Genomic DNA, 24810 nt, shown 5'->3' with positions numbered 1-24810 from the left:
TTATATATTTTCCAACATGGATGGATGGATGGATGGCTTCACAAATTGGAGCTACCATGAGTCAATCGCATTCATAGTTGCACATACACACTGAGGGTCCAACAATATGATCACAAATACCAACCCCATCATTATATTGACTAGCACATTTTGCGTTACAACAGTCAGTGTTGCACTCTTAGGTCCACAAACCTAGCCCCGCCGTGCACAATTTTTTGGGTGGCTTTGGTCCACGATCTTCTGGATGGCTTCGCTGCCGGCGGTGGACCGCAGAAGTAAGAGCACATGCAAAGTCCAGGTGGTAGTTCCGGATGGCAAACCCCTTCAGGTGGAAAGGAAATGGGTTGAGATAGAAACAAGTTTCACCATTCTTTTTTGCTTTTGAAGCTTTATTGCAATTTTTACGAGGTGCCTGCTTTAATGGCTGATGCAGTATATATAGATATCAATAGCTACAATGTCTAACGCGAGTTTAATTGATTAAGAGTTTAGACATACACATATCTAGGGTCTAGAGGCTCGGATTCTCATTTATGAAAACTAGGCTTTAAGCACATGTGTTGGGTTTTGTGGTGTAAAATAAATCTGAATAGATTAGAACACTGATTGGCTCCTACGTGTGTGGTGAGTTTTTTTTAAGGGGCTTGAAAGAGATGGGATATAAAGTTTTTTTTGTTTTTGTTTTTGTTGATAAATGAGAATTTGACAGAACATGGCCGTGGGAGTGATGGGAGAAATCCTCGTCAGGTTAGGTCCCAGGCCCAAACGGGGGAGATTTTGGAGAAATTCAAGGTGGGTACAGGGATCCCCAAATTTTAAAAATCCCCGATAAGAGATGAGCTGGGGATAGTCCTCGAATCCGACTCAATGACTAATATATTTTGATAAAAAGTAGTATATTTATTTTAATTAGAATAAATAAATTCAAATTGATAAACTTGCAAAAATAAACAATGGAGAGAACTCATAACATCAAACTCAAAATCAGGTCAAAATCGAAATAAAAGGAGAGAATATAACCAAGAAAAAAACAAACATAGCATTCAACATCTAACCCACAAAATCAGAACCACAATATCAGAAGCCAAATAAGTCTTCCCTGACATGAGAGAGAGAGAGGGAGAGAGAGAGAGAGGGAGATAAAAGTGTAGGAGAATGGAGAGGAGAGATGAATGGCGAAGAAGGCAAACCAGATGGGATAGGAAGGAGACACGACGACGACAGAGGCCGAGGTTAAAAGAGACAATGATGACAGAGGATGAGGATAAAAGAGACAATGATAACAGAGGCTGAGGCTAAAAGAAATGACGACACCCCTTTCTTCGTTTGAAACCCACGTCTCGGGTTGGGTTTCATATCCCTAGTTATTTGGGACTTGAATCCGAAAGCCCATATTCAGTCTGAGACACATTTTAGCTCACCAAACAATGATCAAGATCCATGTCCATTTTAATTAAAAATATTTCATCCAATCCAGCCCACCAAACATAACTTTGAGACTTTAGTAGTTTGATCATCTTTCTCATTCTTATTACCAACACATGAATAAATAATATTCATCGAGATAATATATTAAAAAGTCACTCAATTTTATGGAATTTGAAAAATTTGTAAAACCCGCAAAAATTTGTGAAATAAGTAAGTCGTAAATAGGTAAGATTTGAGAAACTAGAAAAAGAAAAATTCTAAAAAGGTCTACGAAATGAAACAAATAAACCTAATTCACAAGTGTCAACACTAAATTTTTGTTTTCCAAGTTTACCCTTATTAAATGTATTAATTTTTTTTTTTTAATAACAAGCTAATTTTTTTTTATAACTTTCTTACCACCTTGTTAAAAATTAAATGAGAAAATAAAAACTAAAGTTTTTTTAAATTATTAATTTTTCCAAAGAGAACGCTTGTTTTGTTAAAAAAAAAAATAATAAAGATGATAACAATGTCATGAAACAAACTTTTTTTTTTTATTTTTTTAAAATATGACGTTTTTATTATTATTTATTTTTTAACAATGTGCTAAAGAAGTTATAACAAAATTTGAATAAATTGAAGGAAATATAAAAGCCAATACATTTTAAAAGGGTAAACTTGGAAAATAAAAACTAAATTGTGAGATGCATTAATGACATTGTTTTAAGTGTAAGGAAAATGACACTTGTCATAAAGAGAAGGGAGAAGGTCCAAAAGAGAAGGTTGAAGAGAAGGTTGCTAGCATTTCTCATGAAACAAATTCATCCTCGCTTTTGCTTAAAACACCTTATCTTAGAAAAGAAAAAAGAAAATGTTCCAAATTACAAACGATTCATATGTTTTACTCCATATGTCAAAAAATTAATGTGGTTTCATTAAGAATACCATTGTGATCTTATATCCTTTACGAATCTTAGTTAAATAATCAAATTTCGTCAAACGAGGCATTCACGCGTGTGCCGCATGAATTGATATTAGGCAAACAAGGCATATAATGACCGCGCTCCTCTGGCTTAAATTCACAAAAACTGGAGATTTCACTGGTTCAGAGACGGAAGAAGAAGAAGAAGAAGAAGATGACAAATTGATAAAATTTATTGAAGATTTAATGTAAAAAAATGTAATTGGCGATTGCCTCCTGTGCTGCGAGTGGCAGTGCGCCAGGCAGAGAGACCATTCCATGAGCAACACAAACACAGCAGCAGGCAGCGGCCATAAGTCCCAAAAATGATTATGTTGTTGTGGGTTCACCTGGTCAACAGCTCACCTTTCACGTGAATCAACGTGGCTGCCTTATTATTATTATTATTATTATTAACCATATGTTCTATGGGTCCATGGATCCAATCCAATCTACACCCAAATTATCCAGTACAAAATTGCCACATCAAACCCTCTAACTTGTAATATCCGGCCGGGTTTAGTGGCTCCGGCTGAATTGAACTATTTCAATTAAATTACACATATATTATTACTATATAGTGAATTTTGTAAATGCCAACGGAATTTAATTTAATAGAAAATAACTTTAACTTGTAGATTAACAGTCTAATATGTTCAAATGCTCATGACACTCCCCTTTCTAACTTTGAAAAAAGAAAAAAAACACTTATAAATGTGGATATTAGACAACCATACAATCCAATATATGACTCAGACTCGCCTCCAATTCAGTTCAAAGCTGAATCAATAAATGAATTACCATCCATTTTGAATTAATTATGCAACAAAGCCACCCCACCACCTTGACTTTTCATTAATTAAACGTCAATTCGTACTACCCACCACAAGCCTCTGAATTTTTTTTTTTTTTAAAAAAGTAAAAACATCTTTTACCATCATTCAAGGGTAATTCTACCTCTATTTTTCTATTCAGAAATAATTAATTTAGAAAATGATTGTAATAAAAAAAAAATCAAAGATGGCAAATCAGATGATTAAGCATAAAAATATTTCTTCACAGCAATCATCATCGAATTGACATTTGTGATTTCGTGCGCATTTGGGACAAGCTGAAGAAGAAACTAAATGGGCGTTTTGGTAATTTACAGCAACATGCCATGCCATTTTCTCTTTCCTCCTCCTTGAAATTTTTTTTTTTTTTTCCTTCCTCCTTTACGTGCTTCTCGGTAACCAGCGCGCGCACCGGAAATGACAAATTGACCACAACTTGACCTGTGCCTCCCCCAACCCGGCAGGGTATAATAGTCATCTCGTTTCTTTTAGCAGTCAATGGTCTGATGATACGCTAAAACCGTATCTACGCCACAAGCTGGCCTGGCACTCTGTAAGGCTAATTCTACGCGCCTACCACATGTGTAGCTCACGCGTTTTCAGGGCTTGTAGTCTTTCCTGCCTTTTCCATTTCTTATAATGTTTTGCTTATGTTAATAAATGCTCTCTAAATTAAGTTTTTGAACTCTATAGCCCTTTAATATTGAATTGCATGCAACTTTGGTACTTCTGGCAAAATCTGTTTGCTGTTAACCAAATTTAGGAGTAAAAAGTTATGAGTAGGTGAAATGTTATTAGCATAGAATGACTATATGTAGTGTTAATAAATACTCCATTAAGTAGTATAAATAATTCATCCAATAAATCTACTTTTTTGGTCTATTTTTGTTTGGTAAAGAAGGGGCCAAAGCGCAAACAACTTTTTTGGAATATTTTTTTTAGTACATGCTATAGTCTAAACTAGAGAGAATGAGAATTTCTCTCACACATACAAATGATAATTTCTCTCACACATACAAATGATGTCATAGGAGTTCAAACCTGTTGCTTTTTTGGTCGAAAACTAGCCCTTATCACATGGATATTACTTTTTCAATAACATAAGTTCTCCTTCCAACATGACAATAATTAGTTTTTTTTTATATAAAAAAACATGATAATGATAATAATGAATGTGTTGTAATTTAAATGTATTTAATTTTCTTAACTAATTATATTTCACTGTGACAATATTTAATAATAAATTGGATGGAGTTAGGCTTAATTTTCGGAAGGATTGGATCAAAATAAGGGGATTTCAATTCTAATTCAAAAAAATTTGGAATGAAAATTATCTTCCAATTATGTTTCAAAAAATATTATTCGAAAAACCCATAATTGTTTGGGAATTTCGGAATTCAGAATATTTGTTTTTTGGAACATTTCGAAATTAGTTCAATCCAACTTACACCGCTAAATGTTGGAACTTTTATTGATTCAAAATTGAAAATTTTTGAATCTAAATTGGCCGTAATTTGAATTTCCAATCTAACTTGCACTTTCGTTTGGATGAAAAAATTGAAAATTGCATAGAATTCTTAAATGACGGAATTTAGGTCTTAATCATTTAAAGTTCTGGCAGTTAATAATTTTAGCGTTTGGATTTATGTATGTCGAATTTTGTAAATGACAGAAATTACAGTAAAAAAGATTTCATGCTCAATAGAAATTGTGAAATGAAGCTTCTTTTAGCAGAAATTAAACTCATGAATCTTGATTCCCAATTTCTACGATTTTTTCCGCATGTCATTTAATAAGTTCCATACTTTTTTTTAAAAAGACATTTTCTATTGAGATGGGCGATAGCATACTAAACTCACACACACTCCATAAATGCTAGGACTTGAACACATGACCTTTCCTGGCTGGGGAAGCAATTGCTCCAAACCACTACACTAGTGGGTCCTTTGCAATAAGTTCCATGCTTAAGTTGCCAAACAATGAGAATATCAATTTCTCCTATTTAATTATTGACTTTTGCTGAATCTCGAGTTATTTCTCTCTATCCAAATGGAGGGAAAATGAAATTAATAGTAAAAGGGAACAATAGGGAAATTTGAAAGTGCATGAAAAACTTAGGTAAGTCCAGGTATGGGAAATGAGACTTGGGAATGAGAAATCAATTGTTTTTCCATGTTTGGTTAGTCCAGGTATGAGAAATCGTTGCCTGACCTATTGGAAAGTGAAGTCATTCTCTCAATTTGGGTTTTGTTTTCCCTCATCATGGGAAAATTTGGGAAAATGAGCCAAAATTAAATAAATATTTTTTATGACCATTTCGTCCCCATTAACAATTTAGAATTACAATATATCATTAAATGCGTTCTTTTTTTATTTGATTTAATATGGGTATAATTGAAAATTTATACAAATTTTGTTTTCCATTCCTACTCAAAACAAACATGGGAAAAGAAATAAGGTGATATCTCCCAGTTACTTTCCCAGCATTACCAAACGTGGAAAATGAATCTTCCATTTATCATATCTTGGGAAATACATGGGAAATAATTTCCCTTCAAATTCGTTCCGTGAACCAAATGAAGCCAGAGAGCAATACGAAATTAATTTAGGACGAAACTAATTTAGGAGGAACAACTAAATTTTTGTTATAAAACTAGAATAATCAGAGGATGAGAAGTACCACTATAATATTGGGAGTGGAATTATATTTCTCTTTGTGGTGTTTATACTGACAGAATTTCTCCTCAGATAGACTCCACTCTTTCTTTTCTCTCTAACTCTCACTCTATTCTCTTCTTTCTTCTGTATGTGTTTACAAACAAATATTATGCCTATTTATAGGCAAAGCAAATGGCTTTTAAGGGAGACATAATGATTTCTCCCCCACATCATTATCCCATCTTTTGACTAATACCATCTAGCTTTATCTCCATCTTTTGACTAATTGCCATCTAGTTTTAAATATGTGGGCTTCATTTCTTTATAACACTCCCCCTTGAAGACCACATGTCCCTAGATTGGTTGCCTCATTAAAACCTTGCTTGAAAAAACCCAGTGGGAAAAAACCTAAGCGAAGGAAAAAGAGTACAACTTTATTTGGGACATAAGGGTAATGCACTCATGTTGCCTCGTTAAAACCTTGCTAGGAAAAACCCGGTGGGAAAAAACCCTAGTCGAAGGAAAAAGAGTACAACGCGCATATGTCCTGTGTTAGAGGACTCTTGAATGCTCCCCCTGATTTTGCATGCTCCAACTTGATTGCTTGCAGAGTTGTCGTAATCCGATGCCATGCACTAACTTTTGGAATGTACATTTCGGCAATGATTTAGTGAAGAGATCTGCCAGGTTATCGCTTGAGCGGATTTGTCTGACTTTGATTTCTTGACTCTTCTGGAGCTCATGTGTATAGAAAAACTTTGGTGATATGTGCTTGGTCCTGTCACCCTTGATATACCCTCTTGTGATCTGAGCAATACAAGCTGCATTGTCCTCATTCAGGATTGTTGGAGTGTCTGTTGCTGAGGGTAGGGCACATGTGCTTCGGATGTGATGGATCACCGACCTTAACCAAACGCATTCACGACTGGCTTCATGGAGGGCAAGTATTTCTGAGTGATTGGAAGATGTGGCCACTAGTGTTTGTTTCGTTGAGCGCCATGAGATTGCAGTTCCCCCACATGTAAATACATACCCAGTCTGTGATCGTCCTTGATGTGGATCAGAGAGATATCCTGCATCAGCATAACCAACAATACTCTGGGCGTTGGTCGATTCATTGGAATAGAATAACCCCATGTCTGTTGTCCCACGAAGGTATCGTAGAACATGTTTGATGCCGGTCCAATGTCGCCTTGTTGGAGCAGAACTGTACCTTGCTAACAGATTTACTGAAAATGATATGTCTGGTTGGTACATTGTGCTAGGTACAATAAAGCACCTATTGCACTAAGATATGGTACTTCTGGACCAAGGACCATTTCATCATCCCCTTTTGGACGATATGGGTCTTTCTTAGTGTCAAGCGACCGAACGACCATTGGAGTGCTAAGTGGATGGGCTTTATCCATGCCAAACCGTTTCAATACTTTTTCAGTATAAGTTGATTGATGCACCAAAATTCCATTAGCACTGTGCTCAATCTGCAAGCCAAGACAATATTTTGTCTTTCCAAGGTCTTTCATCTCAAACTCACGTTTGAGATAATCAGCAGTCTTTTGAAGCTCTTCAGAAGTTCCAATTAGATTCATGTCGTCGACATATACTGCCACTATCGCAAATCCAGACTCTGATTTCTTAATAAACACACATGGGCAAATAGGATCATTTGTGTATCCTTCCTTCAATAAATACTTACTGAGACGATTGTACCACATTCGTCCAGATTGTTTTAGCCCATATAATGATCTTCTCAATTTAACTGAGAACATGCCCCGTGGTTTATTTCTGGCTGCTTCAGGCAGCCTGAATCCTTCTGGAACTTTCATGTATATATTTGTATCCAATTCTCCATACAAATATGCGGTAATGACATCCATGAGTCTCATTTCAAGTTTTTCTGAAACCGCCAAACTTATTAAGTAACGGAATGTAATTGTGTCCATTACTGGAGAGTACGTTTCCACATAATCAATTCCAGGCCTTTGTGAAAAACCTTGCGCAACGAGTCGCGTCTTTATACCTTGAGATCTCATTTTTCTCATTGCGCTTTCTTGTAAATACCCACTTGTAACCTACAGGGTTCACATTGGGTGGAATTGGAACAATATGTCCAAAAACACTAATTGATGATAAAAATAAAGTGCTATGAATTTGCTGGTATGGACGATAAACCCGCACCATACCTTAAATAAAATTAAATGTGCGGTAAAGTAAAATCATAAAGTAAATTGCTTGCTGTATGGACGTTAATTCCGCACCATACTTTAAATAAAAGCAAATATGCGGTAAAGTAAATTCATAAAGTATGAGATTAATTCCACATCATACTTTTAATAAAAATAAATGTGCGGTAAAGTAAATTCATAAAGTATGAGGGTTAATTCCACATCATACCTTAAGTAAGCGTAAATGTGCTTGTATGGGCACTAATTCTGCTCCATACTTTTTAAATAAAAGTAAAGGCAGCTGTGTGGACGATAAACCCGCGCCACACCTTTAAATAAATATTGCCGTATGGGTAATAAACCTACACCATACCATAAATAAAATAAATGTGGGGATAAAAACCTCCACATAATATATATGAAGTGCATAATATATCATATATTGTGGGCAATATAACTGCGCCACTATTCAATATATAATAGATGGGTTTTAAGATCATACCATCATTTTATTACAATAATTTGTGTTACAACGCGATGGGTAAAAAAAATTACACCACCATAAAATAACAGGACGGGGTATAAAAACCGCGCCATTCCAAATTACGTTACAAAGAAGTAAATTAAACAAGCATGGATTAAACAACATAGAAATTGTGAGAACACAAAAAAAAAAGTTTGCATGTCGTTGTAGTAGTAAAGTGAGAGTAGACATATGACAGAGAGGAGACAGAGAAATAACCACATAGTGTTGAGTTGGAAAAATTTCAGAAATAAAAGGAGAGACTATCGTGCTGATAACGTGTTATAAAACTAGAATAATCAGAGGATGAGAAGTACCACTGTAATATTGGGAGTGAAATTATATTTCTCTTTGTGGTGTTTACACTGACAGAATTTCTCCTCAGATAGACACCACTCTTTCTCTTCTCTCTGACTCTCACTCTATTCTCTTCTTTCTTCCGTATGTGTTTACAAGCAAATATAATGCCTATTTATAGGCAAAACAAATGGCTTTTAAGGGAGACATAATGATTTCTCCCTAACATCATTATCCCATCTTTTGACTAATACATTCTAACTTTATTTTCATCTTTTGACTAATTGCCATCTAATTTTATCTATGTGGGCTTCATTTCTTTATAACAATTTTCACTTTCTTTTAAATTTATAAACAATAGTAGAGAGGGAAAAACAGTGACATTTTTAGTGGGATAGAGTGAAGAGAAACACGCGCCATGAGTGCGAGGAAGGGTAGGCAGCAGTCCAAATAAAAAATATAATAATAAGCGCAAAAATAAAAAAAGGAGAATAAATCGCCGGCTGTGTTTGTGTTTGGAAGAAAGGCAAACGACTGTTTCGACTACAGAGAGAGAGAGAGAGAGAGAGAGAGAGAATTTTGGGAAGGAGACACACAAAAGAATCGTCTTTAAGGAATCAAAAAAATCAAAAAATCAAACACATCCCAATTAAAATCCATTTTATTTTTTTTCCAATTTTAATTCTTTTCATTTCCATTTTTCTACTCATCCAGCTCTCTCTCTCTGCGAGGCCAGGCTGTTGGTCGTCTTCTCTGCTCCTTCTTGTGTGTGTGCCCTAGATCTTGAGAGAGAGAGTCAACGATAAATCACTACGCAGAAGAAGTTTCAGATTCCAGATCTTCAATTCTTGATTCGAAGCTCCTTTCAGCTCATTGCATCAGGTACCTCTTTCCATGCTCTCCAAGTTTTCAGAGTGAGAGTGAGATAAGACTTTGCTTTTTATTTTCGTTTTTGTTGGTGTAGCTACGTTATTGGGAAGTGGTTGTTCGGATTTTGCTTGGTTTCTTGGAAACCAAACGGGCCAGAAGGAAATGGTGGAAAATTTTGGGGTTGTGAGTGGTTGAGTTGACTAAAGAGGCACTAGAGCTTGCGTCTTGCAGTTGGGTTTTAATTTTCGGGTTTAGATTGGAATCTGTGGGTTGGTTTGACTTTTCTTTACTACGATCGTTGGCAATTTTTTTTTAAAATTTTTATACCTACATACATATTCAGGCGTTTGGTTTTAGTTGTTGGGCTGGTTCTGAGCTTTGAATTCTGAAAATAGGGTTCGCTTATCAAATTCCGATCTTTTTCTGGACCTTACGTTTGGTTGCTGACAAAAGGTAAGCAGAAGAAGGGGAAGAGAAAGAAAGAGTTGAAGTTTTGTTTTAGTAATTTGTAAACCGTACAGTACGACCCATCTGAGCATGATACTTTCTTCGAAGACTAGGATTTCCTTTTTTCGTTTTCTTTTCAAATGCAATTTCGGCAAACGATTCTAAGCAATAACAATTACCTTTGGAATTAATTGCTTGATTGTTATCAATTTGATTTGATTTCTGAAGCCGCTTACTTTTTGAAAGGTTGCATTGCGTTTCTGTGAGGCATATTAGCATTCTCATACATGAGAGTGTTAATCTAACTTTTTTTTTTTTGGGACTGAGTTAATCTAACTTTTTTTTTTTTTTGGGACTGAGTTAATCTAACATTCTTTCTAATGATTTTTATGTCCATATGTCATGCTTGCTGTACCTGTTACTGTTTACTATTAGGATTAGTAGTGATCTAGGCATATTTTTCTTATTAGGAATGGTATTACCAATTTGTCAAGAGTCTTGTGCCTGCTTAGGATATCCTGTTTATTTTCAGAATAAATTTGTATGAATTAGTCTGCTTATTATTTTACTTGCAGATTGCAGAAATCCCCACACCAATCAATTGAAGGTTCTCTGCTAGACTGTTGATGCTAAATCCATATCAAATAGTACAATGGTGGATGGGGACAATAGACAGGAATGAGATCATTAGGTGATGAAATTGTGATGCATTTATTCTAGATGAAGACGGGTCAGTGGCGACTAGGCATGGGTGACATGCAGATCGTGCCCGGGGCTCGCCATCGCCCACCTCTGAAGAGGCCATTGTGGATTATTGTCTTGGTTTCTTTGGTCAGCATCTTTGTGATTTGTGCTTTTCTCTACCCACCTCAAAGCAGCGCCGCTTGTTACATATTTTCTTCGAGAGGTTGCAAGGCTATTACCGATTGGCTTCCACCTGCTCCTGCAAGGGAATATACTGATGCTGAGATTGCATCCCGTGTTGTGATTAGAGAGATTTTGAGCGCACCTCCTATTCAATCCAAGAATCCAAAAATTGCTTTCATGTTCCTTACACCCAGTGCATTGCCTTTTGAGAAGCTGTGGGATAAGTTTTTCCATGTAAGGTTTCATCTGTTATGATTTATTGGCCCGAGAAAAAAAAAAATCTCCTTTTTGTTTGTTTCCTTGGAAGTTTTGTCCTAATATGCCTGTCCTGCTTAATTAGTTTAAGCATATTCAAACAAAATCTAACTTTTCAGACAATGCTTTCAAATTGGCACATTAAGAATATGAAGTGATTAACTCATGTTGTGGTTTCCTATAATTTTTCACAAGGATAGTTGGAGCGTTCCCATACAAGCGAGTCTTTCATACATGATTTATATTGTGATTACTGGTCAACAGTTTATCACTATGTTGGACTAATAATCATCATGTGTGCTTAATTTCATCAAGCTATCAAATATTCAAGTTTGACAATACAGTATAAGGGTTGACTAATGCTAAATTTTTGATTGTATTTGGAGCGAAATAACAAGCCTAATAGGAGAAGCTAATATGGATGAGGGCAATAATTCATTGAACAAGGTTCTATACCAAAGTGGCACTCATGCATCCAATTTGTAAACTTTTGTTGTCTTTGTGGCTGATGAGATGAGTTGGTGCTAAGCTTTCTTATGAGTTGTAACCTGCTTGAAAAATGTTAAGTTACATATGATGATCTCTGTTACTTTTGGTGTTTTTAGTGTAATTTGTATGTATGAATTTTTGTGTCCCTTGATGCCCTTTCCGGTGGCTGTTTTCTTATTAAAAAAATTAGTGACTGAATTTATAATAGGATGTTATACAACAGACATCTGTTTATGTCAAATTAGGGCTTTTCCATGGTAATATGTGGAAATAAATGTCGAAGGACAGAATTTCTGATCTTGCCGAGTGTTGATAAAGCCTGCTAAAGTAATTATGAATTCATATGCTTACCTTAAGTCTTTCAATTTTTTATTTGACAGGGTCATGAAGGAAGGTTCTCTGTTTATGTCCATGCTTCTAAAGAAAAGGCAATTCATTTGAGCCGTTACTTTTTTAATCGCGAGATACGCAGTGACCCGGTATACCTGATTTTATTGTCATAGTCATTCATGATTGGATTGCATTACTTTACAAGATTAATGTTTCATACTTTTCAATGTTATTTGAAATAGAAATGAGAATTAACAGACTCCTTGTCTACTGCTATACAAAACAAAATTTGTTACATTTGATGAAACCCTCCATCATACGAAACAAAGGACATGATATACAGTGAATATTAAAGCTAGTAAATAACAAACAAACATGTAGAAGATGTTAAAGACAACGTATCCCGTCTCATATATTACCATAGACCTCCTACTTGCTTAATTTATGTATGTATCAGGCAGCCTTATATCTCATTTAATTGAGTTAAAACGTGCCAGTTCGGCCACTTAATTGTTAATTGTTAATGTCAGATATTAAGTGAATGGCGGGGAAATATTTTGTTGCGGAGGGGGTGATTGATTATTTAATCCATACAGTATAATAGTCTCTCCTAATGAAGCTGAGCATAATCTTTCACAATAACTCAAATTGTAGAAAATGTCTGATTGTTTCATTATTCTGACCTATGTAAATCTTGAACAATTTTAAGCTAGCAGGCTATCATGGAAGGGGTTAGAGTTGTGTAGATGATGTTACACAGACAGGTAGAAGAAAATGAGGATAACACAACGTGACATATCTTTCACGTGTTTTCTTTTCTTAAACCAGATCTACTTAGAGCAAAACTTTTGAAGCCAATATAACTACAACTAAAATTGTTGGTAGAATTCTTATTCCTTGTTGGCCGGATTAATATTATATCATACTCATGGTCATTATATCAGTAGTGGTGATGGTGGTTTATTGTCTTCATGTTTTAACTAGTGATCAAGTAGATTAATCAGATTGACAATTTGATCATGTTTTCAGGTGATTTGGGGGAAAATTTCCATGGTAGATGCAGAGAGAAGATTATTGGTACATGCTCTTCAAGATCCTGATAACCAGCATTTTGTCTTACTTTCTGAAAGGTGATCAAATTCTAGGTACCTTTAGTCATCCTTTTTCTGTTGAGTTCTGATTAGTTCTGCAATTATTAATTTCTTATTAATTCTTTCTGTTATGCAGTTGTGTGCCACTGTATACATTTGACTATATCTATGACTATCTGATGAATACAAATATAAGCTATGTTGACTGGTAAGTGAAATCTTCTTCTATGAGCTACTGTTTTAGTTTAAATGTGTGGGTAGCTCATCATTTTGCGAATGCATTTTGTTTTGATGAATAGGTACAGTTATGACGGTTGCTTCCGTAGTAGGGTTTTATTTTTATTTATTTTTATATCTTATTTTGTTTTCGCTTTTCAGCTTTGAGGATCCTGGTCCACATGGAAATGGGAGGTATTCTGAGCACATGTTACCTGAAATTGAAAAGAAAGACTTCAGAAAGGGTGCACAGGTATTTTTCATTAGGTTGTTGCTGTAAATGTAGTTTTTCTAATCTCGGGAAATTTGATATTTGCTAAATGGAGTTCTCCATCTCTTGGTGGCCATTTTTATTGGTCTTCTGAACATGCATTGTCAGTAGGTAATATCAACACATTTTGACAGTAGAGCAATATGACCACCCAAAAAGTAATTCTTGATTCCAAGGTGTTAGAAAATTGAAGGCTTGTTGGCTGTAATAGATTCTTGCCTGTGAGGTTGTGCATAGGTCAGAGGTAGTGCAGTTTAACTATCCAGATGTAGGAATTATTTTTCATTTTGTTCCCCATTTTTTTGGCCAGGGTTGGTGGTGACAAAGGGATCGATTTTTGAGATGTATTAGTATTCAAATATTTGAAATTCAAGTATCTTCCCTTTATTAAGTTTATATTCTGAATTATATGCAGTGGTTCACTATGAAGCGTCAGCATGCTGTGATAGTAATGGCTGATGGTCTTTACTACTCGAAATTCCGGGACTACTGCAGGGCAAGTTCTTTTTTTCTTTTTTTGTGTTCATTTCTACATCTGCCTTGTTTGTAGTTCTTAATATTTTCATATGTTATATGTTTTTGCCTCTAATTTATTTACCAAGTAGATATAGCATATCTGCATGTACGATACCTTCGTCCTTGCTTTCTCCTATTACGGGTGTAATTAAATTCTAGGTTGCTCTTTATTTGGTTTTTTCTGATGACGTAAGCTCTTTTAAGGCTCAAAATTTTATTGTTGATATGTAAAACATTTGCTCGATTTCAACATATGCCTTTCCTCCTTCTCATGCTTGGGCCACTATACAGCTGACATGCAAGTATTTGATAGGTTTTTGTGATATTTAAAACTATGAAACCCTATGTTCCCTAGCCCAATTTCTTGATGTGGATGTTCTTGGTTATTACAGCCCGGTTTGGACGGGCGCAATTGCATTGCTGATGAACATTACTTGCCTACCTTTTTCAATGTGAGAATCTCCTCTTTAAGAATTTCCCCTTCTGTGTTTCCTTGTATTTAGCATCTCTGTCTGAATGAAGTTTCTTTTGCACTTGTTTTCAGATAATTGATCCTGGTGGAATTGCAAACTGGTCAGTAACACATGTTGATTGGTCTGAAAGAAAGTGGCATCCAAAGTTATACAAGGGTCATGATATTACTTCTGACCTTCTGAAGAATATTACGGTACAGTTCTGCTATAAGCTTTTATATATATATATATGTGTGTGTGTGTTTGTGGTATTTATAAGTAAGAGCCCCATCATGCATGCATGTTTATCTTGTTTGGATATGTGCTGCTAGACACTGACTCTGCAATTTCTTGAAGTTCGCATTATGCAACTGTGCAATATTTCTTCTACCTGTCTGTGTAAGGTACCTATGTGGAGAATGTGTGCTGCTGGACACTGACTGCAATTTCTTAAGAAGTTTGCGTAATGCAACTTCACATATTGCTTCTAAAAACTCTGCAATTTTTTTATTTGGTTGGTTGGATGGTTGGCACTGAGCCAATATTGTCATCTGATCAATACCATCCCTCACTTCTCTCTCTCCACCCAACCAAAAAAAAAAATGCTTCTTGCTATTGAATTTCAGTTTTTAGTACTCGGCCTTTTAATGAAGATGTGGCCTGAATTGATTTGTGGCTTGAAATGACCTGGTGGATGTAGCAGTTGGAGTGTCTCATTATAGTTGCTTTGGATGTGCCATTGCAATCTTTGTTACACCATCAGTTCCAACATATATAATACTATAGAGAGTAGTATCAATTCAAAAACAAATTGTTCATAATTTCTGACGGATACTTTTGTTGTCTTGTCTCTGCAGTCAGTTGATGTGAGCGTGCATGTAACCAGTGATGAGAAGGTATGCATCTAAAAGATCGCTAATTCATGCTTCTGGAATTTGAATATTGGATGGCTTGGAAATAACTCATTATAATTTAATCCCATTTTTTGTTTCATTTTTCAGAGGGTAGTACAGAAATGGCCTTGCTTATGGAATGGTATACAACGGCCATGTTACTTGTTTGCAAGGAAGTTCCATCCAGAGACTCTCAATAACTTGTTGCACCTTTTTGCCAATTATACAACAATTTGAGCCAGATATTTTTGATTCCATATTCTTTGGTTGGATCGTTTTCGACCCTTTCACTCCCACTTATTTCCAGTATAGCTGACGAAGTTGTAAATTGCCAAATTATAGAGGCTTGATTGTTCGTTCCCCCCGACCACATTTCTTGAGTGCAAGGGCAACTGGCAGAGCAGTTAGGGTGACCGGAGTCTCGCAGGAGGCTAACAAGCTAGTGTTGCTTCCGTGGGTATGAGGATGTGTTGATCTCTACAAACCCTTCATTTTGCGCTATCAGTGTTAAATTTCTAGAACATAATTTTTCTTTTTCGGGGAACTCTTTCACTGCATTTTGTGGTTAGTCTTTGTAAAAGATGAGGTTTTAACTCTCAAGTGGCAAATATACAACACACAATAGCCGTGAAATTCACGCTTTAAAAATTATTTTGTGCATGTGTGGAAATTCAGAGAGAAAATTAGAAACATATAATGATTGAATTGGAAAAGTTAAATTTTTTTTTCCCGTACGTTATCTTGTCTTGAGAGAAGAAGAGTTGGAAACACTGAAGTAAGCATTGAATGATTCTATGCCCTGGCTGCCTTGGGAATTTACACACCAGATGCAACCACAAAATGACCCAGATTACCGTATAATTAAACACATACCAACCATGGTTAGGAGTTTATTTGTAGAGTAGAGTAGACCCAAATGAGTGGTTAGCACAGTATTGTTTGGGGAGTGATTCTAAGATCCAGTTTGGGATTGCTGTCGCTTAAAAAAAAAAGCAAGTGTTGTATGAAAAACAGAGCGTTTGTAAAGGTGCTGTAACTATTTGTAATGACTAAAATAGACATGATGCTGAAAGTGTTTTTTTACTAGTTTGTTTTGTAAAAAATAAACCTTGAAAGTGTTGTTGTACTTTTCTTCCTAAAAATTATATTAATATTTGCTTAAAGAAAAATAAAAATTCAATTTTCGAACAAAATATATCATTTATTTTCTAGGACCAAATATAACCAACGAGGGGTAAGAAAGCTTTCAACTTGGAAGAATTAGAGTTGAAGGAAAGCAAGGTCGCCCTCCCATTGAAGGACCTTTTGGACCATATGGATTCCATCCCTAAAAACTATCATATACCAGAGATTGAAGAATACATATATCCCTAAAAACTATAATCAATAGCTTTGAAGAGATTGATAATCTACCTTTAAAAAGAGATTGAGTGAATCCTCTGCAAACTTGGGAGGCTACAGGAAATACCAAACGTATACGTTTCTAACCTAATAAGGTATTTGTGGAATTGGAAAAAAATCAATAAAGGGAGCGCGCTGCTTCAATTGAAAGTAGCTTTAAAAAGCAACCCTAATGTTGCTTTTAAAAGTTATGTCAAAAGACCATTGCTTTTAAAATAAGCAGGATATTTTATTTTTACCAGATACCTTAAACTGCTTAATTTTAAAGTTAAGTAGGTTTTTGGCCAAAAAAAGGCATCACAAATGAGGCCTAAATAACTCAATAATCACTTTTATAGAAAATCACTTCTCTATATAACCACTTAAAGTGATTTTATGGAGAAGCACATGCCTTAGAATCACTAAAAGTGATTATATAAAGAAGCATGCGAGGTGCTTCTCCCCAAAAGTCTAGAATCACTCCCAAAACTTACTAACTAATAAGCACTTGAGCACTACTGTATATATTACCCATATTTTAAATGGTAATCCATGACCCTTAATCAAACTTTCACAGATTTTACATGGCTTTAATTGTTTTCTATTTTTTTTTTTTTGATGAAAAAAAGGGCAAAAACCCCAGAAGACAACCTACACCAGCAAATCAGTAGGAACTAGCCTAGATCTAGTAAATCCTAACAAATCATAATTGTTTTCTAATTTTTATTAGTCATTACTGCTGTGTTTTCATTACTGATACAAATGTACCAAATTTCCATTAAGTTTTGTATGGTCTTGGACAAGAATTAGATAGCAGTTATGAGACTACCTTAAAAAGGAAGATGAAAACTTAATGGAAAACCTAATGCCATGACTTATGCGTGTGAAAACTAAATGGAAAGACTGCCTTGTTAAAGAACCCTACACACAAGATTATCTAGTTATTTTTCCCTTTATTGCATATAGTATTTTTCTTAGGAGGATGCTTTTGTTAAGAGCAAGCATGTAAGGCAAGTCTACAGTCTGGAGGATATTTCCATATATGTATTTTCTACATACGCATAGTTATAAAGAAGCACAGCTATCATGCCTCTTCTGCCTTAAACAATTCTGTGTTCTTTTAAACAGTAGCCATGGCAGCCCAGTTTGCAAAACCTGTTAGGCTCTCGCTTACTAATTTTGTTATTTTCTTAAATTTGTTATGCTTAACCGCCACAGCTTCCACCATCGAAAGACCAAGGAGTTTGCAACAAAACTCATTCATCGCGATTCGGCTTTGTCTCCTTACTACAACCCTAATGCAACCATCAAAGACCATGCTATGCACACGTTGAAAACCTCCATGGCACGCTTAGCATACTTGGGAGCAAAGTCTAATGTTTTTGTGACAGACGATACTCGTGCCGGGCTTGTTGGTGAGGACAATGGAGCACGATTCATGGCAAGTTTCTCAATCGGTGAGCCACCAGTTCCACAGCTCTTGACCGTAGACACAGGCAGCAACTTATTGTGGGTTCAATGCCTTCCTTGCACCAAGTGTTTTGAACAAGCCACTCCAATTTTTGACCCTTCCAAGTCCTCAACATACACCACATTACAATGCAACTCTCCCTATTGCACCATTTCCCCTAGTGACAAATGTGACCCCTCAAACAATTGCAAAGTTCTCTCACAAGTACCTTGATGGCACTGATGTAGCCGGACTTCTTGGGACCGAAAACTTCACCTTGGACATGTCCGACGAAGGCATTAGCCCTGTCGCGAATGTGGTTTTTGGTTGTGCCCACGACAATGATGGTTACAATGGCCAACCTAGTGGAATACTTGGTCTTGGACCTTCAAACATATCTTTGGCAACCCAATTGGGGTCAAAATTCTCTTATTGCATTGGTAGCATAAAGGATCCTAAGTACCCTCATAACCAACTAATCTTAGGCGATGGTGCAAAGATAGAAGGCCTTTCAACTCCACTTGAAGTCTACAATGACCTCTACTATTTGACCTTAGGGGGCATCAGCCTCTCTGAAAGGCGGCTCGAAATTGATCCAGAAATTTTCAAAAGAACACCATCAGGCACTGGTGGAACAGTCTTTGATTCTGGGACAACATTAAGCTTCCTAGCCAAAGGTGCATATGATGTGCTTAGTGCTGAAGTGCAAAAGTTGATGGATGGAAAGTTGGAAACAGTAGAAGAGCCTGATATTCCTTCAGCTTTATGCTACAAGGGGATTATAAGCCAAGACCTTGTTGGGTTTCCAGATGTTGTCTTGAACTTTGCAGATGGGGATGAGTTGGGTTTGGACATTGAGAGCCTTTTCCAAGAGTATGGCCAGAATGAGTTTTGTATGGCTTTGCAAGATTCTCCTGTTGGCAATGACTTGAATGTTGTTGGAATTATGGCTCAGCAATTTTATAATGTTGCCTATGATCTTGCTGCAAACAAGGTTTATTTTCAGAGGATTGATTGTGAACTTCTTGATGACTGATGGGCATCCATAATATAGGGATTTCAATATATTATACAGCCTTTTTTTTTAAAAAAATAAATAAATTATAAATATCAAATTTTTTCTTATTTATTCTTGTATTTATTTACTATTGGTGGGTTTTAAAATATGGGATATAATTCTTGTATTTATTCTTGCTCCCATATTGGCCATTACATGAAGGTAGATTCTAGTTATTGGCCATTACATGAAGGTAGATTCTAGTTGTCATTCTCTTTAGACTCTTTTGTAGCCAAGAAAAAGAAAAGAAAAAAAAACAAGGTTTCAGGTTTGAACCCATGACATCTTGGTTGTGTGTGTGAGAAACCCCTCTCCTCTTGTAATTTAGATTATCGCTTATATTCAAAATAAAAGTTCTATGAACTACCAAGGAAAAACCATGGATGTTATAACTCATGTTATTATTATCATTTTTGTTTATTTTCAATTAAAAATAATAAAAATCTCCTTAGCGTTTTTCTATATTGAAAATTCAAGGATTGGCTAGCCGGCGGTATTGGCCAGCTGCGGGTGGCTGGCCGGCGTTGCGGTTGGCTGGATATGGAAATATGGCATAGTATGCTTGCCTTAGAAGGAGTGGCATTGTGTGTAATTTTGATATATTTTTTAATAATATTTTTGTAAAATTAGGTACTACATTTTGGTCTTTGGCCTTATGCTAATTAAGATGAAATTGTATTCCTATTTTCCGAATTAGTAAACTATATTGTGTTTTAAGTGGCTATGCTCATTACGGTCAATGATTTGAATCAATCTACAGATATTGTTTGTGTTTTTGTGAATGCCACATCAACTTGACTGTACATAGAGTATATGCGTCTCTAATTCTGAAGCTTCAGGTCATCTGATTTAGTGGATATCTACCAAAGAGGAGTTTTCTGATGACTAGTGGTTTTCTTGCTTATTGCAGGCTTTGCATCTTTTGTTTTGTGCCTCTTCTCTAATCAATACCTGCATTGGCAGCCGAAGCAAGAATAATGAGAGCTTGGTTAATATAAGATCCATATGAGGATCTATCTTTAGTTCTTTTCATCTTCTCTTCTAAAAGCTTGTATTAAAATAGGACTTTGTTGGCATGTGGTGCCTTCTTTATTTCATCGACCAGTTGTAAGTTGTAAGACTGAATCCCATTGATTGGAGACACAACGAATGAGGATGAAGAAAACATTTTCTGTCAAGCTTATAGCTAGCAAATCAAGAAGATTGTTTGTTATGCACAAGTAGGGGAGGATTTCGTTAATCTGTAGTTATGAATGATTGCTTGTATTTTGTTCTAATCATTCTCCGATCTTATTCAAGAATAACATGGAATGAACTATGGTCGTGAAGTAAAAATTACAAATTCCACTAACATGCAATATATTTTGATCACAAGACTGAGAGCGAAACTTAAATCGTAAAGCCCTAGGTCGAGTTACGTGATTATCCAAACTTAATTGAGTCCTAAGTGCCCAACAGTAGGTTTACAATTAGGGTTCGAGGCTTGTGACGGTTATGGAACAAGTTCGGATAAGTTCGACACTTGGATTTGGGGTTTGGAGACTAAAATTCCACTTTTAGAATACTAAAATAATTTTCTAGAATTTTTAAATAATTGAAACTATTTTAAAAATAATTTTAAATTCCACAAAATAATTTAAGATAATTAAATATAATTAAATAGTATTTATTAAGTAATTTTTATTCAATTAATTAAAATATTAAAATACTAATTCTTCATTAAATAAATAGAATAATTAAAACATAATATATTCAAAGCGTATAGCCTGGCGGCTATAGCTTTAAAATATTCCATTTACTATTCTATACCTTTAAATCGTATAGCTGGCCGGCTATACTCCATAAACGGTATAGCTGGCTATACTCCAAAGTAGAATATTTAGAATATTTTATAAGTACCGCCGAGCGGCTATACCCTAAAATATAATATCCTAATAGTATAGCCGCGGCTATACCCTGTAAATTGCAAACTAGGAAAACTCCCGACGAAGTTTCGTCAGCACAGGTGTATGCGGGCAAATATTTGTCGGATTAGACATCTCCCAACGAAATTTCGTCAGAATGTGTTGCTTGGAGCCATGAATGATTTACGTGTGATGTCTCCATTATCGGTGGCAAGCAATCCTGTATTTACAAAGCTTGGAGCCATGAATGAGAATAGCACAACTGAACAACAGAATTTGAATATAAGAGCTCATGAGGGAATTGAATGCTGTTTGCCAATTGTTTTATTTTTCTTTTAATACAACTGTAGCGTTTGTGGTTTCTGATCTCATGGTCTTTTTTCCAGGTTTTGAACTTGCTTCTGAGCTCGTTAGTATCAAAGAAACCTGTGTCTGAAACTATACTGAAGCATAATCCTGTACCAAATCCGAATTTGAGCCTTTTAAATCTGGATCAACTAATATTGACACGTATTGAATCTCTACTGCTTGGAGACACGATGACTGAGGGAGAAGAAGAAGAAAAGATTGTTGTTAAGCTGACAATTAGCGTATCGAAGAATATTGTTTGTTATGCAGAAGCAGGGGAGGATTTTGTTAATTTGCTCTTCAGTTTTTTGACTGTTCCACTTGGTTTCATAGTAAAGCATATGAGGGATGCCTCTTTCAAAGGGTGCATTAATTGATCAGTTGTGCAAATGTGTCGAAGATCTTGATGAGCAGCACTTGAGTCCTAAGATTTATCCTGGTTTTTGCCACGAGAACTGTCTTTTAGGAATTGAGGATGGCCTGGTGGCCTCATATTATTATGCATATATTGGCCGGAGGATGGAGGTTTGCAGGATATATTGGCTACTGATAAAACACTCATCCCTTCTAACGCAGTGACACTTCCACTCAAATTGAAGCATGATAAAAGTACTCAAGGGTATACTGACAAGCTGATCATAAGGCCTGCATCTCCTTTCTTTGGCTTTTCGATTATAAATGAATTGAAGGTACCTTTCACTGACATAAAGGAGGAAACTGTTGAGGTTGGCAAGAAGGAGGTGAGTTAATTGTTTACAGTTTTCATGTTGCCCTTTTCACTGCACCCTTCTCCCTTTTTAATTGTTGATGATTCTTGTGTTGTTACTTATCGTAGGCTTTGCGTCTTTTGGTGGCTACTTTTCTTAGCGACTCTGCTCTAACCGATGTCTTCATTAGGCAGCTGAATCAAGAAAAGTCTATAAAGAGAGCTTGCTTATCTATTAAATGATGATGATGATGCTTCTCCTTTATACAAACTGGAACTCCAGTATGGATGATACTGTGTTTGCACTTCCTTATGGATAATGCTAATGCTTGCATACTAATACTCGTAGCAGACTCATAGTCATGGGTTCAATTGCTAGTAGAGATTTCTTTATGCAGAATATTTAATGAACGTTTGTTTCATGAATGACCTGCTGTATGTAATAATAATGCAGGCTTTGCTTTTCTTCTGGAGAGAAAAAAAGAAAAAGAAAAAAGAAAGGAGCGAAGTTGTAAAAAACTATGAGTTTTGAAGTATGAAACGTATGGGGATGAAATCTCTTTCCAAATACCATACACAGACCTAGATCTTTTTTAACAGTAGAAGCCAAGGACTTCCCAATCTATTGATTAGAGGCCCAGTCAATGAAATGGGGCCAATTGGGCCGTGGAGGATTCAGCGTACAACATAAGATCTCAAGGCCTCCGTTATTAAAGAAAGGGACAATATAGACTCGGGTAATGACCTTATAGTAATGAATTATGCTCTAAATTACTTTTATTGATAAAAGAAAATCGGGCCTATACAGGCGCGGCTATACTATTTGTTTTATAAAACAAAATACCGTGGTAAAGCCGGGCGGTTATACTATTTTCAAAAATATCAGAGAGTATAGCCACCGGCTATACGATTTAAAGAAAAAAAGGGACCCACTTAGCACTGGATGACCAGGTGTCAAAACAATTATAGTCGCTTGGCTATACTATTTGTTTTTAAAAAATATCATAATAATGTCGCGCGGCTACACTCTTCAAATATTAAATTTAAATTGTTTAGCTGCGTGGCTATGAAATTTATAAAAATTAAATTGAAAAAAAAAGGACCCCCTTAGGCGTACGAATATTCCCATGAAATATTAAATTTAAATAGTATAGCCGCGCTGCTATACTATCTCCTAAAAAAAAATTAAAACAGAACGACCGGTATTGCCACGCAGCTATAGTATTTATTTTTTTAAAAAAATTTAAAAAGGTACCTCTGCCTAAGGATTAGGCGCCCGAATCTGCTCTTTTCCCTAGCGTGATTCCAAGGCCTCTTTCCATCTACAAATCTATCTGCAATCTGAGAGTTCAATTTTTTCTCTCTTTTTTCGTGGGAATTGCATCCTGCGTTGGAGTGGTCTTGGTAATCCTTTGATCTATCTCGTTTTCTCGAGTGCTACTAAATTATGTTACTGCACACATTATTTGTCGTAGATAATTGCATCTTGAGTTGGGGTGGTCTTGGTAATTGCTTCACTTTTCAAACACCACTTTACATGGCTTCATCTGTTATGATCTCTGATACTGAGCCTTGGAAGGTAATTGAGACAGTACCTCTTTGCAATGTGCAGTATATATGAAAAATTTCCCATCTCTGTTCTAAATGTGGATAATTTTCATTGTCCAGGCCCATGTTGCGGACATAATTTTCATTGTCCAGCTCTTTGTGGGGTTTCTTATCGTTCATTCATGTTCTTTTGATATTTGCAGTTGTGGTAGTTTCAAAGACCTTTACAACAGCTGAAACTATGTTGAATGCTCGAACCCTTAAGGAATGGATTTCATCTTCTCTCGGGTTAGTCCACTGCTAGCACTTCTTCAATTATATGAACAGGTTGAATCATATTTGGAATAGCTTAGTAATTTTATAATTGAATAGTTTAGTACTCAAGATGGTATGATGGAGTGATGGTTTATTATGTCTTTGTAGTTAATCATTGATTTTGTTATCTGTTCAAGCTCTGACCTGTTTTTCAAGCTATTAATTCTCCAAAATTTTGTCTCTCTTTCCCCGTACTTGACTTGTATTTTGAAGTCCTTTCATGTTTAAGCAGGAAAACAACTTACAGCTTCGTACTTTCTTACAGTATCAATGGTTGATAAGAACTGTGAAGAATATATTATAAGCTTGAAGGCTGTGGTGGACAAGGGGAGCAACAAAATTATCTTCGTAGAGTCTGATAAAGATTTTATTGATGTTCACTTGAGTTTCTTGACAATACCAATGGGAACCATTGTCAGGCGTGCCCGTAAACATTCAGTACTTCTGGAAATAGGTTGCATGAATAATTTGTACACCAGCATCGATGTTCGGCATTTCCAGACTGAGGCATGTAGAGAGATGTTGCTATGTCCCCACAATGGGGCTGAATCTCATTGC

General features: G+C 35.8%; 1 protein-coding gene and 1 pseudogene across 2 annotated transcripts; both read left to right on the top strand.

Annotated features, from left to right (window-relative positions):
• Nucleotides 1-9356: 9356 nt before the first annotated feature.
• Nucleotides 9357-16236, top strand: LOC117613850 (glycosyltransferase BC10). Its single transcript, XM_034342448.1, has 11 exons — nucleotides 9357-9729; nucleotides 10740-11265; nucleotides 12156-12254; nucleotides 13135-13235; nucleotides 13333-13404; nucleotides 13575-13665; nucleotides 14099-14179; nucleotides 14592-14651; nucleotides 14744-14866; nucleotides 15509-15547; nucleotides 15653-16236. The coding sequence occupies exons 2-11, from the start codon at nucleotides 10885-10887 to the stop codon at nucleotides 15779-15781; spliced, it is 1176 nt and encodes a 391-aa protein (XP_034198339.1). The 5' UTR covers nucleotides 9357-9729; nucleotides 10740-10884; the 3' UTR covers nucleotides 15782-16236.
• A 1134-nt stretch (nucleotides 16237-17370) lies between these two features.
• Nucleotides 17371-19410, top strand: LOC117616003 (annotated as a pseudogene). The gene is made up of 2 exons (XR_004584090.1): nucleotides 17371-17396; nucleotides 18113-19410. The product of XR_004584090.1 is annotated as an aspartic proteinase CDR1-like (transcript).
• The last annotated feature ends 5400 nt before the right edge of the window (nucleotides 19411-24810 follow it).

The sequence above is a fragment of the Prunus dulcis genome, chromosome 1 (assembly GCF_902201215.1).
Source record: "Prunus dulcis chromosome 1, ALMONDv2, whole genome shotgun sequence".
Lineage (NCBI taxonomy): Eukaryota > Viridiplantae > Streptophyta > Magnoliopsida > Rosales > Rosaceae > Prunus > Prunus dulcis.
Note: the sequence above shows the minus strand (reverse complement) of the source record. Positions and strands in the feature narration are given on the sequence as shown.